General features: G+C 42.7%; 1 protein-coding gene across 2 annotated transcripts in view; it reads left to right on the top strand.

The window, feature by feature from the left end:
- Positions 1 to 14293, top strand: part of ak8 (adenylate kinase 8) — a 67568-nt gene extending 53275 nt beyond the window's left edge. For both annotated transcript variants that reach the window (XM_064974080.1, XM_064974089.1), the window contains 2 exons: positions 12943 to 13023; positions 13935 to 14293. In XM_064974080.1, coding sequence (XP_064830152.1) covers positions 12943 to 13023; positions 13935 to 14169 — 316 coding nt within the window. In that variant the 3' untranslated portion in view covers positions 14170 to 14293. The remainder of the gene's footprint in view (positions 1 to 12942; positions 13024 to 13934) is intronic.
- Positions 14294 to 16639: the final 2346 nt, after the last annotated feature.

Genomic DNA, 16639 nt, shown 5'->3' with positions numbered 1-16639 from the left:
TTTACTAGCATTACGAAGGAAAGACAAACCTGTTAATTGAAATGCATTTCAGGTGGCCTCATGAAGCTGGTTGAGAGAATTCCAGGAGTGTTGCAAACTATGGCTACTTTGAAGAATCTCAAATATATAAAATACACTGCTCAAAAAATAAACGGAACACTTATTAAACAACACAATGTAACTCCAAGTCAATCACACTTCTGTGAAATCAAACTGTCCACTTCGGAAGCAACACTGATTGACAATAAATTTCACATGCTGTTGTGCAAATGGAATAGACAACAGGTGGAAATTATAGGCATTTAGCAAGACAGCCCCAATAAAGGAGTGGTTCTGTAGGTGGGGACCACAGACCACTTCTCAGTTCCTATGCTTCCTGGCTGATGTTTTGAATGCTGGCGGTGCTTTCACTCTAGTGGAAGCATGATACGTAGTCTACAACCCACACAAGTGGCTCAGGTAGTGCAGCTCATCAGGGTGGCACATCAATGCGAGATGTGGCAAGAAGGTTTGCTGTGTCTGTCAGCGTAGTGTCCAGAGCATTGAGGCGCTACCAGGAGACAGGCCAGTACATCAGGAGACATGGAGCAGGCCGTAGGAGGGCAACAACCCAGCAGCAGGACCGCTACCTCCGCCTTTGTGCAAGGAGGAGCAGGAGCAGCACTGCCAGAGCCCTGCAAAATGACCTCCAGCAGGCCACAAATGTGCATGTGCCTGCTCAAACGGTCAGAAACAGACTCCATGAGGGTGGTATGAAGGCCCGACGTCCACAGGTGGGGGTTGTGCTTACAGCCCAACACCGTGCAGGACGTTTGGCATTTACCAGAGAACACCAAGATTGGCAAATTCTCCACTGGCACCCTGTGCTCTTCACAGATGAAAGCAGGTTCACACTGAGCACATGTGACAGTCTGGAGACGCCGTGGAGAACATTCTGCTGCCTGCAACATCCTCCAGCATGACCGGTTTGGCAGTGGGTCAGTCATGGTGTGGGGTGGCATTCCTTTGGGGGGCCACACAGCCCTCCATGTGATCGCCAGAGGTAGCCTGACTGCCATTAGGTTCCCGAGATGAGACCCTCAGACCCCTTGTGAGACCATATGCTGGTGCGGTTGGCCCTGGGTTCCTCCTAATGCAAGACAATGCTAGACCTCGTGGCTGGAGTGTGTCAGCAGTTCCTGCAAGAGGAAGGCATTGATGCTATGGACTGGCCCGTTCCCCAGACCTGAATCCAATTGAGCACATCTGGGACATCATGTCTCGCTCCATCCACCAACGCCACGTTGCACCACAGACTGTCCAGGAGTTGGCGGATGCTTTAGTCCAGGCCTGGGAGGAGATCCCTAAGACCATCCGCCACCTCATCAGGAGCATGCCCAGGCGTTGTAGGGAGGTCATACAGGCACGTGGAGACCACACACCCTACTGAGCCTCATTTTGACTTGTTTTAAGGACATTACATCAAAGTTGGATCAGCCTGTAGTGTGGTTTTCCACTTTAATTTTGAGTGTGACTCCAAATCCAGACCTCCATGGGTTGATACATTTGATTTCCATTGATACATTTTGTGTGATTTTGTTGTCAGCACATTTAACTATGTAAAGAAAAAAGTATTTAATAAGAATATTTCATTCATTCAGATATAGGATGTGTTATTTTAATGTTCCTTTATTTTTTTGAGCAGTGTATATTTTGATTTTTTTAACACTTTTTTAGTTACTAAATTATTCCATGTGTTATTTCATAGTTTTGATGGTACTGTATACAAATAATATCTAAAGAAATCCACTCACACACACACACAGTCACAAACACACTACTTGTCTACACGCCCCTTGCAGAGTCTTCACATTTTGTTGCCTTAAAATGTAATCTAAAAATGGATTACATTTTTTGTTGTTGTAAGCAAATCCAAAGCAAGTCAATGGAGAGTGATGCATGCTACAGCATTCTCCCTCTTTCTATCCCTCTCTCACAAGCACATGTGTGTACACACATCCAACCATTATTGTTTTTACAAATACAGGTCTTTGAAGTTTGTGGGAACTGTAGAATTTTTATTTTTACATTTTGCTGTGGAATGTGTGGGTTGTTCATGTTATGAGTTTAATCACTTTTTAACTGCACCTTTTTTATTTGAACAAATCATTCCATACCTTTTTGTCCATGTTGGAAGGGGTTGAAAGTGCTCAAAGATGATCATTTTGCATACCACACTACCATGAAACATCCATGCACACCTGTGTGTTTATATATCTGTGGTATGTGTATACACGTGTGCTTGTGATTTGCTTATTACTGTATAATATTCCCTAGGAGTGTGTGGAGATAGATAGATAGATCCAGACAATTATTAAGATTTGGACATGTTTAAGAAAGAAATAAAACGCTGTAAAAAAAAAAGACTCTCCAGTCTCCATTAAATTTGCTTACACTGCGTATACTCCAGGGGTGTGAGAGAGGGAGAACGTGTGGATTTCTTTAGATATTGTTTTTATATGCAGTATATACACTACATTTCTAAAATTATATGGACACCTGCTCGTCGAACATCTCATTCCAAAATCATCTTCATTATATTGAGTTGGTCCCCACTTTTCTGCTCCAACAGCCTCCATTCTTCTGGGAAGGCTTTCCGCTAGATGTTGGAAAATTGCTGCGGGGACATGCTCCCATTCAGCCGCAAGAGCATTAGTGAGGTCGGGAACAGTTGTTGGGCAATTAGGCCTGACTCGCAGTCAGCGTTCCAATTCATCTCAAAGGTGTTTGATGGGGTTGAGGTCAGGGCTTTGTGCAGGCCAGTCAAGTTCTTCCACACCGATCTCGACAAATCATTTCTGTATGGACCTCACTTTGTGCATGGGGGCATTGTCATGCTGAAACAGGAAAAGGCCTTCCTCAAACTGTTGCCACAAAGTTGAAAGCACAGAATTGTCTAGAATGTCATTGTGTGCTGTAGCGTTAAGATGCCCCTTCACTGGACCTAAGAGGCCTAGCCTGAATCATGAAAAACAGCCTCAGTCCGTTATTCCTCCTCCATTAAACTTTAGTTGGCACTGTGCATTCAGGCAGATAGCGTTCTCCTGGCATTCGCCAAACCTAGATTAGTCCTTCACTGCCAAATAAGTCGTCCACAGTTTCCACTGCTCGAGAGTCCAATGGCGGCGAGCTTTACACCACTCCAGTCAACACTTGGCATTGCGCATGGTGATCTTAGGCTGCTCGGCCATGGAAACCCATATCGTGACGTTCTATTGATTGTGACGACTGCTGTTCATCGAATGATTAACTGTTCATAATTATGTGATTAAATGAATCAGGCAATTATTAACTCATTAACTTGGGGCACCATGGGAAAGTTTGGTTTTACTGAGTTTGTATTTCCCAAATTAACTAAATAAAATATCAGAATATCGATTTTACAACAGTCGCTAATTAAATTTCCTCTACAGTCTCATCCTGAACGACGCATAATCCGGGAATCTACACAAACCCGAGTCCCACTAAATAATTCCTACCACTCCAATTGAGTTGATAATTTATTTACTAACAAGCTGAAATGATGACAAAAACACATTCTAGGCTATTGATTAGAACTTAGTATAACGGGACAACACACTATGGCGCGTTACCCAAAATGGGGATTTAAAAGAGAGAGAAAGAGAGAAATCTACATTTGGGTACATTTGTCAGCTATGCTTATTTTAACCCTAGCCTTGCCCCAAACTGCTGCTCTTATGGGTCAGAATATAATGATGTAATTACGTGTGTGAGGTCTCAGATGGGAAGCTAAGCGTGGGTCGTTTAGGCTTCTCAATGACGCACTTCTCCGGCGCAACTCTCTGGTCGTCCTCACGATGTCAGTGTCCTTTTGGTCTGATTCCTCGCCCTTGCTCTGGGAGGGCTCTTCTGAGGACAGACAGCTCTGTAGCTCAGGGCTCACAGCGTAGGAATGAAACAGTGTAGATACCACGATTTGATGGAGAGTGGAGGTTAGGTAGTCCGGCTCGAATTCACCTACTTAGACACAGCTACTCATCAGTAGCATGGGTAGAAAAATATTTCTTTGTCTTCAACCTTGGGTTGAGTTTTGGGTTTGTTGACTTTTTAGACCACGGCTGCAGCTTCGGTCACTTAGTCTGATATGTTAATTCTTCACTCACATGTCTTATACCCTCGGGTCAGAAGTGGACGTAACAGCCTTTAGGGCAATTCTCTGGCCGTACCAAGTTAAGAGGCAAGGTCTAGATTTGACTCAAATCCAATGTTAGACACAACGTACAATGAATAAACACCAAGCATATCCTAGGAAAACTCTTACAGTTACAATGTTTTCATAATAACGTCATCTATTAACCTTTAATAACAATACATTTTCATATTCCATCTATCGTCATGACCACCATTGTGGCTGACGGAAACCATTGTTCCAAAGTCCCTTTATTGCATGTTTAATGTTCTGAGGCTGGTTCTCCATAGTGAGAGGACACAGGAATGTTGTCTGTGGCCTAAGATCTACCATGGGCGTGAGGGGTCATAAAACCCCCACATCTTCAGACCCCTAGATCTCTCCCCTCTGTTTGGGTTGAGAGATAATCTCTAGGGTTGTGGTCTCCTGTAACCTGACCTGATCTGGACAGTCATGACAGTGGTTACCGGGTGGTCCTGTTTGAATTCGCCCTCTTAGACACTTCTAGTCACCCGTAGCATAGATTGCTTTAAGGTTCCTTTGTCTTCCCTTTGTGTCCTTCAACCTCATGTTGCGTTTTGGGGTTACAACTAATCGAACCTTGGCTGCAGCTCATGGTCACATGGTCTGATATGTTAATTCTTAACTGTTTTATACCTTCGGGTCAGAAATGTGCTTTTCCGCCTTTAGTGCAAGTTCTCTGGGCTGAACTCGTTACGAGGCAAGGTCTGGATATTACTCAGATCCAATTTAGACAATAACTTCACACTTCATCTTTACCAAAACATTCTCTTTATCTGGACATTACACAACGTACAGTATGCAAACATCAGGTTCATTTTGTGAAAACTCTTCAAGTTAATGTTTATATTTTAACGTCATCGTTTAACTTTTAATAACATAACAAAAACGACATTAATTTTCATATTCCATCTATCGTCACTACAACCATTTTGGCTGACGAAACATATTGTCCCAAAGTCCATTTATTACATGTTACTGTTCTGAGGTAGGTTCTCCGTAGGCCCATCATACATTCCATTTCTCCATACTGAGAGGACAAAGGATTTTGTCTGCTGCCTTAAGATTTACAATGGGCGGGAGGTGTCATAAAAAAAAACACCTCCATACCTCTCGATTTCTCCCTCTCTGGTGGGTGTGAGAGATGTCTCTGTAGGATTGTGGTCCATGGAAACCTGACCCAAACTGGCCAATGATGACACCCATTTCATGAAGCTCCAGATGAACCGTTCTTGTGCTTATGTTGCTCCCAGAGGTAGTTTAGAACTCGGTAGTGATCCTTGCAACCGAGGACCAACGATTTTTACACGCTACGTGCTCAGCACTTGGCGGTCCCGGTCTGTGAGCTTGTGTGGTCTACCACTTTACGGGTGAGATGTTGTTGCACCTAGACGTTTCCACTTTACAATAACCGTACTTACAGTTGACCGGGGCAGCTCTAACAGGGCATAAGTTTGACGAACTTACTTGTTGGAAAGGTGGCATCCTATGACGGTGCCACATTGAAAGTCACTGAGCTCTTCAGAAAGGCTGTTCTACTGCCAATGTTAGTCATGCAATCTCCGTAGACAATCTGTTCAATTTTATACACCTGTCAGCAATGGGTGTGGCTGAAATACCCGAATCCACTCATTTGAAGGGGTGTCCATACCTTTGTATATACAGTGCATTCAGAAAGTATTCAGTCCCCTTGACTTTTTCCACATTTTGTTACGTTACAGCCTTATTCAAAAATGATATACATTTAAAAAAAATCCTCAATCTACACACAATGCCCCATAATGACAAAGGAAAAAATATATTACAAGTAAAAAAATATGAAATAACTTATTTACATAATATTTACATTGCTATGAGACTCGAAATTGAGCTCAGGTGCATCCTGTTTCCATTGATCATTCTTGAGATGTTTCTACAACTTCATTGGAGTCCACCTGTGGTCAATTCAATTGATTGGACATTATTTGGAACCGCACACACCTGTCTATGTAAGGTCCCACCAAGCCATGAGGTCAAAGAAATTGTCCGTAGAGTTCTGAGACAGGATTGTGTTGAGGCACAGATCTGGGGAAGGGTACCAATAAATGTCTGCAGCACTGAAGGTCCCCAAGAACACAAGGGCCCTCCATCATTCTTAAATGGAAGTAATTTGGAACCACCAAGACTCTTCCTAGAGCTGGCCGCCTGGCCAAACTGAGCAATCGGGGGAGAAGGGCCTTGGTCAGGGAGGTGACCAAGAACCTGATGGTCACTCTGAGTTCCTCTGTGGAGATGGGAGAACCTTCCAGAAGGACAACCATCTCTGCAGCACTCCACCAATCAGACCTTTATGGTAGAGTGGTCAGACGGAAGCCACTCCTCAGTACAAAGGCTCATGACACCCCCCTTGGAGTTTGCCAAAAGGCACCTAATGGACTCAGACCATGAGAAATAAGATTCTCTGGTCTGATGAAACCAAGATTGAACTATTTTGCCTGAATGCCAAGTGTCAGGTCCTGAGGAAACCTGGCACCATCCCTACGATGAAGCATGGTGGTGGCAGCATCATGCTGTGGGGATGTTTTTCAGCAGCAGGGACAAGGAAACTACTCAGGATTAAGGGAAAGATGAACGGAGCAAAGTACAGAGGGAGCCTTGATGAAAACGTGCTCAGGACCTCAGAATGGTATCAAGGTTCACCTTCCAATAGGACAACAACCCTTAGCACACATCCAAGACAACGCAGGAGTGGCTTCGGGACAATCTCTGAATGTCCTTGAGTGGCCCAGCCAGAGCCCGGATTCGAACATCTCTGGAGAGAGCTGAAAATACCTGGGCAGTGACGCTGCCCTTCCAACCTGACAGAGCTTGAGAGAATCTGCAGAGAAGAATGGGAGAAACTCCCCAAATACAGTTGTGCCACGCTTGTAGCGTCATACCTAAGAAGATAAGGCTGTAATCGCTGCCAAAGGTGCTTCAACAAAGTACTGAGTAAAGGGTCTGAATACTTATGTAAATGTTATATACCAAGAGTGTGCAAAGGGTAGCTACTTTGAAAAATAAAATATATTTAGATTTGTTTAACACTATTTTGGTTACTACATGATTCCATTTGTGTTATTTCATAGTTGATGTCTTCACTATTATTCTACAATGTAGAAAATAGTAAAAAGTCTGCTGATTGAAATTATATATAATGTGCTATTCTGTATTTTGTCATTTTCAAGAAATGCTAGAGGAAACCTTCCCTGTACTTAGAATGTACATGGTAATGGACATAACTTGGCCGTGGGCATAACTTTTTGAATGGGATGTATGGGATACGATACTTAGGCTACTTGGGCCCATTATTATGTTCTTCATACCACCACCAAACATGTTAAACCATCATTGGTATTTATGTGCCAATTATTTATGGTAATATGGCCATGTGAATCCTGTTCACTATTTTTCTAAAACTTCTAGCCATTTTGGAAGCATCATTGCCATCATTAGACTAAAGGTGACACCCATATCACTTTTTTTATGAGAGTGTTTACATGTAACCCATTGGAACTAACCAGAAAATGGAAGAAGTTCAATGACCTGAAGAGAGCTGGGACCACAGTCTCAAAGAAAACCATGAGTAACACACTACGCTATCATGGATTAAAATCTTGCAGCTCACGCAAGGTCCCCCTGCTCAAGCCAGCGCATGTCCAGCACCGTATTGAGGGGAGGATGGATGGGGCCATGTATCACGAGATCTTGGCCAACAACCTCCTTCCACTAAGTAAGAGCATTGAAGATGGGTCGTGGCTGGGTCTTCCAGCATGTCAACGACCCGAAACACACAGCCAGGGCAACTAAGGAGTGGCTCCGTAAGAAGCATCTCAAGGTCCTGGAGGGGTCTAGCCAGTCTCCAGACCTGAACCCAATAGAAAATCTTTGGAGGGAGCTGAAGTCCGTATTGCCCAGCGACAGCCCTGAAACCTGACGGATCTGGAGAAGGTCTGGATGGAGGAGTGGGCCAAAATCCCTGCTGCAGTGTGTATGATCTCTGCAATTGCCAACAAAGGTTTCTGTACCAAATATTAGGTTCTGCTTTTCTGATGTATCAAATACTTATGTCATGCAATAAAATGCTAATTAATTACTTAAAAATCATACAATGTGATTTTCTGGATTTTTGTTTTAGATTCCGTCTCTCACAGTTGAAGTGTACCTATGATTAAAAAAATACAGACCTCTACATGCTTTGTAAGTAGGAAAACCTGCAAAATCGGCAGTGTATCAAATACTTGTTCTCCCCATTGTATATGGCATATTTGGGCAATTTTATTGTGTTCTCCAGACCCCTCAAACATTTTAAGCCATCATTGGGCTTTATGGTATACTCCGCATTGGCCACACCTTGGCTCCTTAAAGGCCTTACACGAGTTTAAACAATCAGTCTTTGTGAACAGTGAAATATGCATGCAGATTTGTGACATGCAGATAAAGCAGGGCCATGTAATCCTAGAGAGCTGTGGACAAATGTCAGCTTGAGCCTTCCTCTTTCTACCCCAACCCCTCTCTCACTCAGATGTATTTTAACTATCCAGCAGACCGTATCAAATTAACACTTCCTCTAATTGCCTTATAAATAATACAACAGGGCCTGCATTCTAATTTAAACAGTGGTAAACATTGCCAATGCGGGATGTAAAGAATATGCCCCTCATTAATTTCTTAAATTTGGGTAAGATGGAATGGGGGGAAATAAGGACAGGGGGTTGGGAGGGGGGGGTGGTTCTGGTTCTAGACAGGTGGATCAGATGAGTGGAGCCTCTTGGTTTAGTTGAGGAGGTCTGCGTCCCAAATGGCACCCTACTTCCCAGTGCACTACTTTTGACCAGAGCCCAAAGTGCATTATATAGTGTATAGGGTGCCATTTTGGTATGCAGACAGGGTCTTTGTGCAGAAAACAGGTACAGTGCCTTGCGAAAGTATTCGGCCCCCTTGAACTTTGCGACCTTTTGACACATTTCAGGCTTCAAACATAAAGATATAAAACTGTATTTTTTTGTGAAGAATCAACAACAAGTGGGACACAGTGCTCCATGGGATGTTTAAAGCTTGGGAAATCTTTTTGTATCCAAATCCGGCTTTAAACTTCTTCACAACAGTATCTTGGACCTGCCTGGTGTGTTCCTTGTTCTTCATGATGCTCTCTGCGCTTTTAACGGACCTCTGAGACTATCACAGTGCAGGTGCATTTATACGGAGACTTGATTACACACAGGTGGATTGTATTTATCATCATTAGTCATTTAGGTCAACATTGGATCATTCAGAGATCCTCACTGAACTTCTGGAGAGAGTTTGCTGCACTGAAAGTAAAGGGGCTGAATAATTTTGCACGCCCAATTTTTCAGTTTTTGATTTGTTAAAAAAGTTTTAAATATCCAATAAATGTCGTTCCACTTCATGATTGTGTCCCACTTGTTGTTGATTCTTCACAAAAAAATACAGTTTTATATCTTTATGTTTGAAGCCTGAAATGTGTCAAAAGGTCGCAAAGTTCAAGGGGGCCGAATACTTTCGCAAGGCACTGTACTTGTAAAGTGTGTACGTTCCTCACTCATCAAATTTAGGTTATATACCCACATGCCTAAAACACAAAGACAGAAATGCATGTGCATTCATTCAAGTGTGCACACACACTTTACGTTTCTTTCCAATTTTTCCCCATATCTCCGCTTGTGAGCACTCTTGTTTATGTAAGTCATTTGTTTTAGAGCATCAAGCTGTTCCACAAACAACACCCAATGTAAATTATCTCTTCTCTTACAACCCCCCTACCCAGACTGATTCTCCTATCAGTCTTTTTTTTAATCTTCTTGGTTTAACCATGAATATTTCATGTGGTGGCATAAATATTAATTCTAATAGCTTTGCAGAGTAAGTTCTTTTTTATTTTTTTTCAAGACAAATATTCATAAAAAATTCAAGACACTCTCCCCAAAATAATTGACCATAGTCAGACACACACACACACACACACACACACACACAAAGCTTTCTCCGAGGCATACATTTAAAATCTTTGTCTAGAAATGTTTTACAGTGGTGATTGACAGCTCTGTGACATGTTGTTCAGTATGTGCCAGTCAGGACATCCCTGCCACAGTCTCTTAATCTGTAACAGTTAGGAACACTTGGGGAACATCATGGAATGGAAGGCATATCAAAGGGCTTTAGTAGGCCTATATACTGTATCACACACAGTATATTCCGAGGAGTGTGTGTGTCATTGATCCTTTGTAATTTGAAATGTTCCAAATGGTCCTTCAATATACTCTCCTCTTGAAGTAAATGTAAAACATTTATGATACGGTGAATGCAGTCAAGAGGTCACCATCCTATGATCCTCCAGAGACCACTATGGGGCCTGTGTTTAGAAGGGGATGACGGGGACTAGGGGGCGAGGACAGTTAGCATGGTGTTCCTCCACCTGACCACACCATTAGAGGCACTTTACGTAAGCAGCAGCGTGTCCTGGGAGAGACCCGTGTGGACATTCCCGCGATTATTAAGTGGTGCCTGCTCAGGAGACCGTCATGATCCATTCACTTTCTCTTAGCTGCCCTCATGATTATTTCAGTTAGGCACAGTGATATTCAGGCATTAACATTATTGTTTTCATGGGACATTTCGAAGACAAAATCATTTAGGAGTAGTAAGTAAGCATACCAACCGGCATCTTCTCTCAAGTGGAAGTAAAGGGAAGAGAAATGGTCTCTAAGTGATTGTTCCTTGACGATCCCAAACCCGGCACTGGCTTATGTGGCTTACTTTGGGGTTTTATATCAAGAAAGGTGACTGGTCATCATTGTTTGTCTGGAGGAAATATATTGTATATTTATCTAACAATGTATTGTGACAAATTTCTTCAAGATTAGTAGAGTTTCACAAATTAAGCGGGAAACCGTCACCAAAATAACCCCAGAATGAGAGTTCTTTCGAACAGGACAGTACCTGTGTGTTTCCCTGTCCTGGTCCACCCAGGCCGCAGGTGAGGTCAAGGATAGCAGGGTTCGGTACACAAATTGGGTTCTCGGTAGGTCCAGGTCCAAACGCCAACAAGTAAGTCCAAACAGTCCAGCTCATACATGGTAAATCCAGCTGATATATATTGTCTCTTTCTCTATGGTTCACAGATCCTTCCAGCCCCTCCTCTCTCTCTTCCTGGTTTGTCTTGACCCGTTATCTGTGGGTTGGCCCCACTTTCTGAGTGTTCCCCTTGCTTCTGGGAATAGTAGTTTTGGCGGTCAGACATTTTGTGACCTGTAGTTCTAATCGGTGTGGCCATTTTAGTGAGAGGGCAGAGCCCGTTTATTAGTTCTGCTCTCACATATCTGCCATTTATCACTCACCCCCCTTCTTTGCCACACATCTCCCCCCCTAGAGTCGACCCCTAGGTTGAGCTACCGGAGCAAAATATGCGTGCATGCGGGATAACCCATCCACATTTTCAATTTCCTTCCCTGCTCTGGGTTTAAGTCAAAGTGAAATGGTTGGAGACTCAAAAACCACCGCATCACCCGAGCGTTCTTCTCTTTAGCCCTACCAGCACTGGAGCAGAGTGCCTCCTGTAATGTACTAAATGCTTTGGTGGCCCTTTCGTCCCATTTTACCATGTTTGGCCCTCTGGTTCTAGTCATGTCGGTAAGTGGGGGCGGCCACTGTGGCATAACTTGGAATGAATTTCCGGTAGTAACTGGTCAACCCTAGGAAGGCTCGAACCTGCTTCTTATTTACTGGTTTTGGCCATACTCTAATTGCTTCCACCTTCTTACGTTGGGGTTTGATTAACCCTCTTCCCATGGTGTATCCCAGATACTCTGTTTCCTCTAACTCCACGTAAAAATTGGCAGGTTTCGCCGTGAGAAGGGTTCGCCGGTTCGCCGTGCCTTCCTAAGGGCGTCTAACACTGCCTGTACCCGGGTGAAGTGGGATTCCCAATCTGGGCTGCAGATCCCTACGTCATCTAAATAGGCTGCGGCATACGCTTGGTGCGGTTTTAGGACCTTGTCCATTGGCCGGTGAAAGGTGGCTGGGGCCCCGTGTAAGCCGAATGGCATGACAGTGTTATGAAACTAACCGTCAGGGGTTGCAAAGGCTATCTTTTCTTTGCCAGTAACCTTTGGTTAGGTTCAGGGTCGTAATGTACCGATCTTTACCAATTTTCTCCAGCAGTTCATCTACTCGGGGCATGGGGTAGTCATCAAACTTGGAGATTTCATTGACCTTCAGAAAGTCGTTACAGAACCGCAAAGACCCATCAGGCTTGGAGACCATCACAATTGGGCTAGACCATTCACTGTGACTCTTCGACCACTCCAGCTGCCAACATTTTCTCTGTCTCTGTTCTAATCGCGGCCTGTCGAACCTCAGGTACCTGATATGGCCTCATGCTCACTTTTCTCCCTGCTATGGAAACAATATCATGAGCCGTAACCTCAGTTCGACCTGGTACCTCTGAAAACACATCTCTGTTTTTTGGATCGGGGTCTTTACTTCCTGTACTTGTGCTGGGGACAGAGTAGGTGAAATATTTACTTTGGCTGTCTCCTGAGTGGGTGTGGGGTACATGACCATTAGTGGTATGCGGAGAAATGTTTTTAGACCTATCCTAAAATGAACCTAAGATGAAGCTCGTACAGCTAATTTACAGTCCTTACAACTATTTCTGGATGGATATCTAATGTTCATTTCCTTTCTCGCCATAGGGTCTTCTTTTTGGAGATGACAGACGATGTGGCCATCGAGAGAGTCACTCTGAGGTCAATTGACCCTGTCACTGGGGAGAGGTGAGTCATGCGACGCAGTCATTGCTCGGGCTTATGGGGATGTTGACCCTATGACATAGACAGCGGCTGCATTCCAAACTCTTAAAAGACACACCCTCTCCCCTCAGCCCTCAAATTAGGTGGACACTTCTGATGACGTATCATGATGTCTGACGAGTTGACACTTGTAGGGGCCGAGGGAAGAATTAATACATTTTAAATGGACCGCTCCTGACCGGAAATTTGTCACTTGTTCAACCCACGGTTGTGTTTTCAGTCATCATGGAACTGTTGTGTGTGCCTTATATGCACTACAACAATTATGATTGCATTTCATATCTTGACTAGAAGACAACTCATCCGCAGACATCGAATGTTAGCCATCCTACTATATCAGGAAAATCGAAAGTTACAATCTGTAAGTGTGACAAAATCTGTCAGGGTAGCAAAATGTCTAACTTATTTACATTCCTTTTAACTTATACTTGTATGTTGACTTCTCCATATTAATGTTGGTTTAAAGTTTTGGCTGAATTTTTTAGCAGATGTTCAATCATCGCAAATTGAATTATGGGTGGTTTCAGGTCCCGGAGTGAACATACTTGCAAACTCCATTTAAAACGAGGGCTGAGGGGCTTATGTTGCAAACTTCCCTTGCTTGGCTAATAATTTGGACCGATGATAAATATGGCCACGGGGATTCCCCTAAGGGCAGAAGGCGAGGTGGATGAGGGTGTGTCTTTTATGAGTTTGAAACACAGTCTGTGTCCCAAATGTTACCGTAAGACCCATATGGTTCTGGTCAAAAGTAGTCCACTATATAGAAAAGAGGGTGCCATTAAATGGGGATGTTCCCATAGTCTGATGTACAATGTTCTCTGTTGTTTATTCCTCGTCCTTTGTTATTCTTAGTCTTTCTTTTTGCCCGACAGATACCACTCACTGTATAAGCCAGCCCCCAGTCCTGAGGTGCAGACCCGTCTTCAGTTCAATCCCAAAGACTCAGAGGCCCAACTGCTCCAGCAGCTAAAGGAGTACTGGGCCAATGCTTCCTCCCTGCAGGACCTCTACCCTGAGGCGGTGCATATCAACGCTGACCAGGACCCACACACCGTCTTTGAGTCCCTAGAGAGTCGTCTAGTCGGACGTCTTCAAAACGACTCCTGAAAGAGACCCCCACCCACCCTCGTGATTTTTACAATAACACAAGCAGAGTGAAGATCATTTTTAGTTAGTATAACGTATTGGAATCTTAATTGTAGAAATAAAAGGAGTTTATTGTTCAAACCCACTGAAGCCGTCATCGTTGTCATTTGTTTCCGCATCCACTTTGTCTGTGGCCTCCTGACCAGTGGTGTAAACTTCTTTTAAATACTATAAAGTACTACTGAAGTAGTTTTTTGGGGTATCTGTACTTTTTAAAACTTTTTTCTTCACTACATCCCTAAAGAAAATAATGTACTTTTTTACTCCATACATTTTCCCTGACACCCAAAAGTACTTGACAGGAAAATGGTCCAATTGACACACTTATCAAGAGAACATCTCTGATCCTCCCTACTGCACCTGATCTGGCGGACTCACTAAACACAAATGCTTCGTTTGTAAATTATGTCTGAGTGATGGAGTGTGACCCTGGCTATCCGCACACAATTTTTTTTTTTAAATGATGTCGTCTGTTTTGCTTAATATAAGGATTTCAGATTTCAATACAGCAGATGAGTTTGAACATAATATGCATCTCCCTTGAATATTTTAGTAGTGCGATTTTTTTTATGTGGTGGTGTTTGAAAGTTTGTACTCTAGAGTAAAGCAACCAAATCCCATGCCCTCTTTATTTTTTGTGTTCCACTAATCAGTGTAGTTCTGATTTATTTAGTAGACAAGTCTGTTTTCATGATGTGGGGGATTGCTTGCTTGATATTTTAGTCTGTGGTGTAAATGCAGACTACCTGTAAATGCAGGTGAGAAGACAGACTTGTCCATCTTATCAATAAGCATCAGAATCTATTTCGAAGTTCTGTATTTGTTGTTGGTCTCAACTCAGAAAATGGACTTGTCAATCAACTCAAACAATACCACTACAAAGCACGTTTTCTGAATGTAAGTTAACAAAGAACTTGCTCCATATTATGATGTTGTATTTGTCGTGACATGACTTGACTTTCATTAATGTGATGTCTGTTATTTATCGAATCAACTATGTTTAATTGTTCCCCGATTAAATTAATAATTTAACAATTAACTCATTAGGAATTTGGGGCACCACGGAAGAAGTTGTTTATAGTTACCATCTCCCGAATTAAACTCTAAATATATGTTATATATCGATAACAGTCACTTATTAATCATTACCTCATGTCAGTCTCATTCTGAATGTGTCGCAGACTTGAATCTGCACAAAGCCGAGTTTTGCTGATCATCCCGTAACACACACATTGATTTGATTATTTATTTACTAACTAAATGATAACACAGGATACACACACGCATGGTATAGGTTATTTATTAGAAACGTAATACAATGAAAATAGATCCCTAGCAGACTAACACAATATGACACTTGTTACAAAAGATGGAGAGTTAAAGAGAAAGAGAGACAACATATAGATACATTTGGGAACTACTCTCATAGCAATCATAACACTTTTCCCAGAGTAATTCATGTATTTACGTGTTGAATGTCTTCCTTCGTCGTATATCTCTGTTGGATCCAGGCCTTCGTGAAAAGGCTACCGCTTCGTAAAAAGGGTTCGATTGGGCCTTCTCCTTAGTTCTTAAGTGTAAGGCTCTGATTGTCCACAAGAGGTCACAATGTCCTTCTTCTTAGTTGTCTGTGTTTACTTTCACTCTTTCTGGAAGAGTGGTCTTCTGAGGACAGCTAATCAGCCGTGTCGATGATCCCCATTGGGGTGATGAGAGCAGTATAGTCGATGATGATTTGAAGAAAATAACCGGATGGTCCTACTTAAATTCACTTTCTTAGATACAGTACTTCGAACAGCTACTCTACCGTAACATTGATTGTTAGAGGCTACTTTGTCGTCTTCAACTCGTGTTGATTTTCAGGGTCGTGACCTAGCTGCAGCTTAAGTCCTAGTCTGGTATGTTAATTCTTAACTCAATATTTTATACACTTAGATAAAAAGGGGCGTTTCCGTCATACTGACATGCTTTCTGAGCTCCCTTGGGTGTGGCTAGTTACTGGCAAAGTATCATCAAAACTATGAACTTGTTAGAACACTAAACGATCATTCATATCTTAACAAAAACAACTTCATCCTTGATATTTCCGACACATCATAAAGGATGTAAAGCTGACATACACAGTGTGAAAGCTCTTCAAGTTACAATATTTTCATTATATCACTTTTATACCATTTTTAATTACGTCACAAAATAGACATTCATTTCCCATATTCCATCTCTCATCGTTCCCCACATTCGGATATTGAAAATATTGACCCAGTGTTCACTTTTGGACATTAGAGTTTTTGGGCAGCACAATCTTCTGTAACAAAGCGATTCCAATCACCAGTACTAGAGACGAAAAGGAGTTGTCTGCTGCATACAATTTACGATTGGCATGAGGAGTCATAAAACCCCAACACCAATTCCTCCTCCCCTCTGTGGGTGA

Source organism: Oncorhynchus masou, chromosome 1, assembly GCF_036934945.1.
Source record: "Oncorhynchus masou masou isolate Uvic2021 chromosome 1, UVic_Omas_1.1, whole genome shotgun sequence".
Taxonomy (NCBI): domain Eukaryota; kingdom Metazoa; phylum Chordata; class Actinopteri; order Salmoniformes; family Salmonidae; genus Oncorhynchus; species Oncorhynchus masou.
Note: the sequence above shows the minus strand (reverse complement) of the source record. Positions and strands in the feature narration are given on the sequence as shown.